This window comes from Pseudoliparis swirei, chromosome 5 (genome assembly GCF_029220125.1).
Source record: "Pseudoliparis swirei isolate HS2019 ecotype Mariana Trench chromosome 5, NWPU_hadal_v1, whole genome shotgun sequence".
NCBI lineage: Eukaryota > Metazoa > Chordata > Actinopteri > Perciformes > Liparidae > Pseudoliparis > Pseudoliparis swirei.
This window is the reverse complement of record NC_079392.1, coordinates 10,220,652-10,232,290: the sequence shown is the minus strand read 5'-3', so window position 1 is coordinate 10,232,290 and position 11,639 is coordinate 10,220,652. Positions and strand designations below refer to the sequence as shown.

Here is an 11,639-nt window from a genome sequence, read left to right as displayed (position 1 = left end):
CTCTACTGGTAATATTGTTTTTTGGAAGTCTTATGTGTTTTGTATGTCGTCTGTACATGGCTCCACCAAAATATAAATAAATGATACCACAAATACAAATAATGCAAGCTCCCTGTGTTTCCCGTCACCGATCTCACTCACTGTCCCTGTCGTGTCAAACATTTGGCCAATAAAATTATCTTTAAAAAGCATGTGATGACAAGCAGCAGATGCATTCATCTAAACTAAACATTATCATCACGGGAAGTGGTTGTTTTAATTAATTTGCGACAACATATTTTAACAGACTATTTCCTGATAATATTCATGTTCATATGTACCGACAGTACATCATGTAAAATAATGCATTTTAAATAATCCTCGTGATATTTAAACCAATTCAGAGCATCACTTGTTTGCATTGATTGAGTTGAGTGTCTTCATCTCCTTCCTTTCTTATGCTTATAAGAGAAAATAGGGATATAAAGCTAAAGCACAAACAGAAAAATGAGGGATAGGCTAAAGGTCAAGTGAATTAGGGTCAGGACCACTAATATATTCCATTGAAATATATGTAGTAGCACCAAATACAATTTCAAAGGATGACATGGATTTTACATTTGTATACGATCCCATGATGTGTTCTCAAATTATGAGCCAACATGTATTGGGACAATTTTGAAGTTGTTGGCATCCGTCACATGAAAACTGAGTGAAATATTGAAGGATCAATCAGGAACATTTAGTGCAGATTGGGTGTTCAAACATGATTGTGAAATCCTGTTAATAGACAACCATAAGCTCGGGGGCAAAAAATATTTGTTTTGGAGCATTTAGCAGAACAAACTACACCCACCCACTCACTGTGCATTTTCTTTGTGGACATTGGTCACATCAGCAGACTGCTCTTATCTGTGACCTGTCTCCCTGTAACAGAGCCCACACATTTTGTCCCTTCCAGTCATGGATTTTATGCGGGCCAAAGAAAACAATTTCCAACTAATATGTACAATAATTGCACTTGTGTACTAATATATGCTCATGTATTCTTTTTATTTATGATCAGATGACATCACATGAGGCTTTCGAGTCTGACATGAATACACAGACATTATACAGTGGTCCAATCGCATTAATTGTTGAAAATCTTTTATGTTGAAATACGCCACGGGAGACCTAAAAGTATAAAAGAAAAAGGTCCCAGAAACTCTTCACACCACTCCTGGGTCATAATTCTTCTCTATACACACACACACAAATGACAAATGAGATGTTATGAAAAAGAGAATCTATTAAGGGTTGTATCAAATTAAAAACATTTAAGTTTATTATTGCCAGGAGTGTATTTGTAAGCGTAATGCTCAGCCACTGTTGTCTGACTGAGTGAATTAAAGATTAAGTGAGTACGGGTAAGTCTTTTGTAACTGTCCCCAGTGCACAATGGACCCATCAGCCAGTCCGAGCCAGCCATTGGTCGACAGAGCAGCAGATAGCAACTGTTTGCTCATCCTTTAGGAGAGAGGGCAAAGTCCAGCCTCAGCCTCCGTCCAAACCCTGTCTGGAAAAACTAGGATTACAGGTCTTGCAAAGGAAGATTTACAAACCGGGGCCTGTGTTAGTCTGCATGTTAAATGAGCCGCCAGGATAGGCTTCAGTGACTAAACTGGGTTTGAATCTGGGTTTTTGTTTGTTCCGTTGGTGTGTGTGCGTGTTAGAGGATGAGTGTGCACCTTCTCGTCCTATGTCTGGCTCTGCTGCAGCAGGGGGGGAGAGCCAGGCCCGACCGTCCGGGCTGCAGGAGCCCTGAAGTGGTGAGGGTGGCGGAAGAGGCCCTGGACCAGATCAACCAGGACCGGACAGACGGATACATCCTGACCCTCAACAGACTGTACGACCTCTCTCACACGATCGGAAAGGTGAGGGCGAACTCTCACACACACTCTCACACATGCACACACAGAAACAGGAACAGGGTTTTACGCCGTCTTGCACCTTGAAAGATGCAACAGTATTAGCAGAAAGAGGATGGGAACAGGAAACATGAAAGTAGCATTATTGTGTTTGTGTGTGTGTGTGTGTGTGTTTCAACCAGACAGGTGGGTCATTCTACAAACTGACCATTGATGTCATGGAGACCAAATGCCACATCACCAGCAGGCGACCATGGAAACAATGCGAAGTCCGAGATATTAGTGACGTCCCAGTAAGTTCCCCGGTGCTGTAGCGTCACTCTTCGAGATCAACCCAAGGTCACGCTGTAACCCAGGATGTGTTTGTGTCCCTCAGGTGTATGGCGAGTGCGAGGTGTCGGCCTCTGTTGACTCTCAAGTCAAACTTCTCAGCTACTCCTGTGCACTTCGTGAAGGTAGAGCAACGGATTCATTTAGAATCCCGTTTTATTTATTTTGGTATACATCATTCGTTTGATTACACAAAAACACACAAATGCTCTGTGATAATGTGTCCCAAGTCTATTTTGTTGGCACTGATTTTGCAAAAGTGTATGCTCTGTCACCCGCTAAAGGCGAGTAAACATGTCATCCGTGAGTGATTATTCGTGACTAAGTGTAGTAGGACACTTTTTGGCTATAACAAGGAGCGAGGGATGCTGATGCAGCAGAAATGTTACTGCAGGACGGAGGTTTTAAATCCTCAACGCACACTGGGCGTTTGACCTTTGACCCTGTTAATGCTTGTGTCTAGTTCCCGCTACTGTCGTGGTGGATGTGTGTCCGGACTGTCCCACAGCTGACAACCTCGACGAGCCCGTCGTCAAGGAGACGGCCAACCTCTCACTACAGAGGTTCAACGAAGAGAGCCACCTGGCAAACTACTTTACTCTGGAGAACGTTACGAGAGCCAGTTCACAGGTCAAGATAAATACTTAATCATCAAGTTGATTTGAAAAGCATCGGGGATGAGGTTGTTTTGTTTTTTTGTGAGAAAGTATACATTTTAAAATCTCCACTCATGTGTTTGTGTGCTTTGTCAGTGGGTTGTTGGTCCTTCCTACTTCGTGGAGTTCACCATCCTGGAGACTGCGTGTTTAAAGACCACAGAGGCCAGTGAGCTGGGCAGCTGCCCCCCTATGGACTGTCAGTTTGCTGTGAGTCGCACACTGTTGATCCTCTTCAGGCTGCCACCAAAGAAAAGATAAAAGAAGATGCCACTATGTTGTAGATCCAGGCTCAACCGTTCTTGGTCTCTCTTTTCACCCAGCATAGAGGCTTCTGCCTGGGCTCGCACGTGGCCCACGAGGACCCGTTTGAATACCGACTGCCTGTCGGAAACAAGGGCAGCTCCCTCCGGAACCGGATGGCTGTCGATGTGAAGTGTGAGATCTACGAACCCCAGGTGCCCACGTCAGATCCGTTCTCCCGCATTTCAAATGGGCACAAGCGGCGAATTGAGTCGCCAAATCTGTCTTGTATAGGCTTTTATAGAGCTTTTTATTCAAAATTCAAGTTATTGATATTTGTTTTAACACCGAATGAAAGACTGTATGTAAAGAGGAAAACACTTGCTTGTTTTGATGAAATGCCACCCCCGTTTTTAGGCTGCCGCTGTGGAGGAGCAGGCCCATGTGAAAGCGGACAGCGAACACAATGAGCATCAGCACCACAACCACACACACCTGCACCCGCACGAGCACACGCACCCAGTCACGGCCAGCGGCAACCTCGCGGTCTCGGAGCCCCGGGGGGCCCTCGGGACTGTGGTGGACCGGGCCGCCCCGCTCCGATCCGCCCCGGCAGCCAGCGCCTGCCCCGGCCCACGCAGACACAAGCTGGGCTTGGACAGTCTGAAGCTCTGATTGGTCCAGAGCCATGGGGCGTTGATCTACTGATCGGCCACTCGAGCTATACCCAAGTGATGTAATTAGTTCAGAAAGACCGCAAATTGTAACCTCGAATATGGGAGGGCAGTACATCACTCTTGTAAATAATCTGATTGTTTGATTAAAGAATTGACATGAGTTCATTTTACACATAACATTGGAAATTATTCAGCCGTTTCTGAAAACATCTCTGAAAGGGATTCTCTCAGGACATTTAAAACACTTATATTTGACCAAGTTTGTCTGTAAATTAGATGGCCATGAATACGCTTCGAAGGCAGATCAAAATACAATGTTTTCTAATCCAGTGACATGGCTACATTGCCAAGAGGAGAGGACACACAGCCGTGACAACACAAGGGGGATACACACAAGTAGTAGTTAACAGAAAGGGTTTTATTTAATTTAGGAAGCATAACATAACAGTAGTTTCAGTGGTGGAGGTGAGTACATCAGCACATCTGATATGTTCTGTAGTTTCAGGTCAAACCATACTCTCCTACAGACGGCCAAGCAGGGCATCAGGACAGCGAGCGAAAGAGAGCTCCTGAGGCCAGAGGGCCTTCTAAATGCAGCACTGGCACACAAGGCACAGGTGTTGCCAATGCTGCTGATTACCTCAGGTGTTTCCACTCTTCTGATGACCCTTGGCCACGCCCACCTGCAGGGACGTGAGCCAGTGGCAGAGAGGGTCGTTACACCAACAAACACAAACACTTAAAAACATTCAATTTTATACATATCATTTTGACATTAGAGTTGTCTCGATGTTGTCTGAGGGTGGGCCCACAGTGTCAGACTTGTGTTTGATTGATTATTATGAAGGAGATACTTGTTGTATTTCTCAGAAATATCAAACGCTGACAGATATTTTAGCATCACTAATTTATAATGATTTCATTTTCGACTTCAAATAATTAAAACGCATTTACACTGGCTTTCCTTTCTGTACTTTGTATCTTAATAGTCGTAATTGCTGTTAAATAGTAGTATATTAGAATATACACTTTTATTAATCCCCAAGGGGAAATTAGTTCTCTGCATTTAACCCATCCTTAGTTATTAGCAGAGCAGGGGAAGGGAACGAAAGGGCTGGGGGAGGTTCAGTCTGCTGCTCTGCTGACTTTCACCAATGGGGAGAGCGGGGATCGAACCCACAACCCTGCGGTTGCAGGACGGCCCTCTTACCCCACTGAGCTAAATGTGGAATATATAATATATATAATATATATATAATATAATTCCACTATATATTACAGTATAGTGAAGCTGGCTGACAAGCTTTATGGTTTATTCCATTTGTTTCTTACAGTCCACAGACTGACAGATATCGTAATCAGAATATATGAGAGGTGAAATGTTTGCAGTGCAGGAGCAATTATTGTATTTGTATAAGTGGGTTTCACTCACTCACTGAAAAACAGATATTCAGTTGAATTATGAATCATGTTCACAAGAAGGCATTTGCTTTGGTGTGAAACTTTGATTTATACAATCATATTATACCATAGCTTCAGTTATCATTTCTTATCATCCAAATGTATTTTCAACTTTTTACCACCTAGTGTAACTTGAATCGAAGCTGCCTGATAACACTGCTGACACAATTATTGCTCATCGACTGTAACTAATTTTAAAAAGCTGTAGCTACATGCATATTTTTTCTATTTTTGTGATTGGATTCACACAAAATTATCTTTAAGTTTTTGTTTGTTACATTAACTTACCTGAGTTTACCACTACCATGATGAGAGGATTTATTAGCCACATTAATAGTACTTTAAAATCCCATCTATAAAACATCCTCCAATGATCAGAAAGCTCAATTAGGACCTGGACGCTCAGATGACAAAATTATATTTATGTGCTATGACAATTGGAGCTTAACATGACAGCAACAAACAGAAACAACAGTTTCCCTGTTACATCTTCATCCTTTCAACACAGCATCATCCTCAGGCTCCCCCGTGTGATTGATAGACCCCAATCTAGCTCGCCGTGATCGTATATTGTTTAATACTCTGCGTTGTGGCCGCTGTAACCCCGGTTCTAATCCGGGTCACGGCACTATTTGGGCTTCATTGAATGTAGTGCTTCAAACATAAATACCATCTAGTTTAAACAGAGCTGTTGTTCTCACAATGTACACACTAAAGTGAAATAGAACAGTGTGCATAAGATGAAATCCAAACATTAGAATGCTGATCAAGTTGCACTCACTTGCAGATCATGGACGTTTGGCTATTGAGGAAATATATGTTGTACACATCCTCTTGCCCTTGATAGGTTTACTGCAGTGTGTCAGCGGACTCAATCGGCCCACAACTGGAGAGCATTGCTGTGATTTGTGGCGACAGTTTCATGGGTCCGTTCAGGCCGCAGCACACAATGTGCTCGGTGGAAGATGAGAGGGTGTGAAACTGCTCGGGGAGACGGAGAATCCTATTGGACGTCGGTCCCCAGGAGAAGCTGGCTGAATACCGATTAATTTATTCATTCATAAAAGAGTCTTCTTGCTACCAAGCAACAAAGTCACACAACCCCAAGGAGCAGGAAACTCACTCAGAAAGAAGCAGCAGCTCACACAGTAAGTGTTGCTTTGTACTCTTGATATTGTTTTTTTAATGTGGTCAACTAAAGGGCCATATGTGGCCCCTTTCACCTGTCTCTGATGTGCAAATAAACATATTTTATTAAATAATTAAGCATATACAGGACTGTCTCAGAAAATTAGAATATTGTGATAAAGTTCTTTATTTTCTGTAATGCAATTAAAAAAACAAAAATGTCATGCATTCTGGATTCATTACAAATCAACTGAAATAGTTTTTATTCTTTTAATATTGCTGATTATGGCTTACAGCTTAAGAAAACTCTAAAATCCTATCTCATAACATTTTAATATTTCCTCAGACCAAGTTAAAAAAAAGATTTATAACAGCTGAGTGTTTGTCAAGGCTCAGGAAACCCTTGCAGGTGTTTGAGTTAATTAGACAATTCAAGTGATTTGTTTAATACCCTACTAGTATACTTTTTCATGATATTCTAATATTTAGAGATAGGATATTTGAGTTTTCTATAATCAGCAATATTAAAAGAATAAAAGGCTTGCAATATTTCAGTTGATTTGTAATGAATCCAGAATGCATGACATTTTTGTTTTTTTAATTGCATTGCAGAAAATAAAGAACTTCATCACAATATTCTAATTTTCTGAGACAGTCCTGTATATGAGAAAATATACACTTCATCAGTCCTACTTAAAATATGTTTTCTGGACTCAATTAAAAAAATGCATAACATGCAATACTCACAGACAGAGGATACATTATGAAATTAAGTGAATTCATTTGAATAACCTAGAGACGTGATCAACATTCTGCAGTCTCGCAAAAATGCTTTTCAAGTAAACTGAATATAATATGTATCCACACGAATACATGTAGATTATTTGGGTCTGAGAAGCTGTGCTCTGCACTTTATAACGTGTCCACACGGTGGCACCCTTACATTTGTTTTCGCTTCTCAACTCTACTCTGTCAGCCTGCAGCAGAGAGCCACGATATAAAAAAAACATGATGAAGTACAATAAATTGTATTATATATTCCTGATATATTTTTTCCACGGTTCTGAAACATTTGGGACAATTCCTTTGGGACTTGCAGGGGGTCTCATGATGAAATGTTGGACTGATGATAAACACTGGATACTTTTACATCTTGAGGCTTATACAGATGTGTGGTTTAAAGTGAAGTGTCTGAATAACTATTTGATGGATTGCCGTGATAGATATAAATTGAATTTCCGCCTAAGGAAAAAAAGTAATTAGTGGTGATTTTCCATCTAGTGGTGGTGTAACTTGTCCTTCGGTTTATTAATAAATTCCCATAAAGCGATACTAACCTTTATTTAATTGCAATATGTTTCAGTATAATTCAGGAGAAAGAAAATTAAATACAGTTCGATAACGAAATAGATGTATTTCAGAAAGGAGCCTAATCAAGATTTTTTTTTTATGGATGAACTCATAAGTTGAATGTCATACAATATATAAATAAATAAATAAATCCATTGATTATTGAGTGACATTTGGAAGTGATCTAAAAATATTAATGTTGCACTGTTTGATACTTGCCCAGAATATATGTCCAGTGGCAGATTTCAAGACTTTCAGCCAATCAGAACACATGTTATGTGTTGTTGTGGCAATCTTCCTTATCATGATCAATATATCTTTTCTCTCCATCGGCCACATGAGTTAGATGAACTCAAAGTGTTCCAAATCTTTTGGCACAAACGTCACAAGCAAAGCATTGAAATAGCTCAAGAAACCGAGGCGATAAAATGAGTCTGGTGGATTGTTTGGAAAGATTCATCCTGAGCCCACTGGATTCACGGCAAGTCTATAATTCAACCAAACATCTCTGTGTGGGGATCTTCTTTTAGCCTCCCGAAAAAAGCTCAGCCATGAGGAAAGCAGTCAGCAATGCCGTGTTTTCCTGAGCATTCCCATGTGTTGCCTCAACAAAGCAACATATTTAACAGCAGGCGGAGCACATTGGTTAATTAACGCTGGGCGGCAGGAGCCCTGCATGTATTCACAGATCAGAGATCCAGTGGGCTCCACCAGCCTTTGTTAGTGCATCAGAGGCAGATTCTAGCCGCAGTAATCTACCCCCGGGTGAGCTGCGAGTTCCGTTAATGTCCCGTGTTGCAACACAGCCCCGAGCACAATCACTGTAAAAATGTATTGCTGTCATCATGTGTAGCCCACCCCACCGCCCCCCACCCTTTGTCTGTCTTCTCACGGAAACTCACCCTGGAGAAGTGGATCTACTCCTCGTGTTGCCCCAAATTCTTTGAAATCGCCATTATTAATTCAGCTTAAGAGGCCCTCAAGATGTGTTAGGGCTCTCTCTCTCTCTCTCTCTGTGCGTGTGTGTGTGTGTGTGTGTTCATTGATGTTTGCGTTGATGTATGCATATGTATGCGCCCGCTGTTGCTCTGGGCTGAGATGGATGCAGGAGAAAGAGGATCCAGGCTTCAGGGCCCCTCCTGACACACTGACCCAGTACTGGCTGGATGGAGTCGGCACCACGAAAGAAAACCAATACTTGGTTTCACACTGAAACACGAGGCCAATTGTGTTCGGATTAATCCCCTCAAGAGGGCTTTTTTTCTTTTCTTTTTTAAAGTGCAGTTTTTGGATGTGAAAAGTAGCAGCTTTTCAGACAGATTAGTGTAAAAAGAGTCTCGAGCTGCATCGGAAAACTCTCCCTCACCACTGTACGGTGCTCAGCAGTCACTGTCTGCCATTCTATTTTAAAGACCCGTGATCTGATTTTCATTAAAAATATAGAATGTTACTTTTACATTGTTTCCACAGCAAACCCGACTGTGTGTTTTCTATAGGCCTAACCAATGGGTTCAATGCATTTATATCCTCATAACAAATTCCCATAATTGACTTTTAAGGCTTGCATTGTTTACATTTGATTACTTTGTCTGCCAGTATTATTCTTTCTTGTCTAAAACAAAAGCATATGCCATCAGAATACTTGATACGATTCTATAATCACTTAATAATAAAAGAAAATATACTTTGGATGGTACCAATTAATACATAGGCCCAAACGTGACATCTGTGAACATGAGTATTAAAACTGCAGCAATACATAACTTTTTGAAACAATTTTTTTCTGGAGCTTATCCCAGCATGCATTGGGCAATGCATTGGGCATTGGGACCCTAACAGGTTGCTAGTGTCCAATGGTCGACAACAGCTCACCTCAATCATATCCAATTTCACCAAAGCCTCCCCCTGAGGGCAAACCACTCCATTACAGCCGACTGGAACCTGTAACATGTGATACATGTGTCATGTAGGATTATTGGCCCTGTGTAGAAATAAAGTCCTCCCATGACTCCAGGACACAATAGCAGGCCGAGGTCTTTCGCCCATTATGTCCGTTCTCTGCTGTGCTGCTGCGGAATCATGTTGCCTTTTAGCTTTTGAGTGGAAGTGGGATGTTTTTGTGCACTGATCTCCAAAAATAACTTTTATAGGGAGCATATGCATTCAAAGCCAAAAGCCTTCATGAACAGATCAACATGCATTTTAAATCCTGTCGAGGGGATTAGGGTGCTCTCTATCCTAGGAGCACATGGTGTGTGTGAAGAAAGATGCAATGATAAGAGTGTTGTGGGGCTTAAGTGTCAACGTGATTTAGAAGATGTATCATCTTCCATTAAACTGAAAAAACACGATGATGTTTAGGTCAAATTTGGGTCGATGTATGCCAGTTTTGAACTGCATGACATCCAGGAAATTGTCATCTTGCTTTAGCGTAAACGCCCCCAAGGACACCATAAGCAGCAGTTCTTTATCTATTTCCAAAGAGGTGGTGCGAATGTGAATTACTGCTGCCCCACTTCCCCTCTCCTCCTCTTCTGGGACCCCCTTGAGGGGAGCGCTGCATGCATCTTTACTGGGGTGACACAGCTGGTTTGTACATTATACAACATGATGGCTGCATTAAACATGGACATGGCGCTCATGTGTCTGCTGACCACATATCGCAATGCCTTATGGATCGTCTTTACTGGAGATGCTTTAAAAAAATATATATTCCAGATGCTTGAGCTGAAGGTGTGGAGGAGGCTCATTGTGAAGAATCTGTTTTTTAATGACACATTAGCATAAGCATGTGACAACATGTTTTTTTTTGTAGAATTGTTCAGCGTCTTAAATTTGTTCTGATTCCTGCTGATGCAATTTTTAATCTGTGTTTGTTTAATGAGAGCAGTTGTGTGTGCGTGTATCTCTGTCTGTCCACAGCTAATCTTGCACATTGCTCCACCAAACTGCATGATGTTCTGCATGGCCACATATATGACTGCAATTTCGAGGACCATGAGCCACGAGTCATTCATAAAACAACATTTATAGAAGGCTTTTTATTAAATAGATGTCCTTGGATTTTGATCCAACAGTTTAAAATAACGTGAATCCTTTGAAGCTCAAAGCGAAGCATCAGATGTTATGGTTTCTCAGTTTGTCCTGCATGTTTGATTATTAGAGCATGATGTTCATTAATTATGTGTTATTGAACAATTCAGTTGGTGATATGTGAGAGAACATCTGAAAGAAGAAAAAAAATCACAATTTCTTATTCTGACATTTACATTTATTACGATATCTATATAGGTGCTAGCAGATACGGTCACTAGCTATAAATAAAAATAAATAAAAAAATAAAAAATTATATATATGTATATATTGAAATCAAATTACCACCTCATCTTCCAGCCAGTATCTTTGATAATTAGCATAATCATTATCAGGTGATGATTAAACCACACGTTTTCTGAAGCCACTGTCATGCATTTTAATTGGCCCACAGGCAATTTTATAGTATTTTTCCTAATGTGCATTGTGTTTAAAAAAAAGGTGCCATTTAATGTATTACGTCTGTAATAACAATAACAAAGTTTACAACCTAGAGATTTGTATATCGCTCCAGTTGCGCAACACCACTCCTTTGTTTGCGTGAGAAGCATTCAAGTCATTCCAATGAGTGTGTTTGCGTCCTCTGTGTGCGTGTGGGTGTGTGTGTGTGTGTGTGGAGGGTTGGAGGGTAGAGAGGGGGCAGGTACCAGCCTCTGGGCCCCTCCTCCAGAGGGCTACCGTGCGCCTCTGTTCCAATGGAAACAGGTGGGATCCCTGGACTCCTCCAATCACACCCTCCCTCCCTCCACGGGTGGGGGAGTCCGGAGCAGGAGGCAGAGCCCAGCTAACTTCCACACTCGCCACCGGAAAAA

At 41.5% G+C, this 11,639-nt stretch overlaps 1 protein-coding gene across 1 annotated transcript; it reads left to right on the top strand.

The window, feature by feature from the left end:
* Positions 1–1,495: 1,495 nt before the first annotated feature.
* si:ch211-284e20.8 (uncharacterized protein LOC563738 homolog) lies at positions 1,496–4,755 on the top strand. The gene is made up of 7 exons (XM_056415175.1): positions 1,496–1,895; positions 2,072–2,182; positions 2,266–2,344; positions 2,683–2,849; positions 2,972–3,085; positions 3,199–3,333; positions 3,536–4,755. The coding sequence occupies exons 1-7, from the start codon at positions 1,698–1,700 to the stop codon at positions 3,791–3,793; spliced, it is 1,062 nt and encodes a 353-aa protein (XP_056271150.1). The 5' UTR covers positions 1,496–1,697; the 3' UTR covers positions 3,794–4,755.
* Positions 4,756–11,639: the final 6,884 nt, after the last annotated feature.

What these genes read in the sequence shown, in the direction of transcription:
- si:ch211-284e20.8 (XM_056415175.1), top strand. Translation starts at nt 1,698, where the DNA reads ATGAGTGTGCACCTTCTCGTCCTATGTCTGGCTCTGCTGCAGCAGGGG. An exon ending in TCTCTCACACGATCGGAAAG is followed by an intron (nt 1,896 to 2,071) that starts GTGAGGGCGAAC and finishes TGTTTCAACCAG; the next exon opens with ACAGGTGGGTCATTCTACAA. An exon ending in GAGATATTAGTGACGTCCCA is followed by an intron (nt 2,183 to 2,265) that starts GTAAGTTCCCCG and finishes TGTGTCCCTCAG; the next exon opens with GTGTATGGCGAGTGCGAGGT.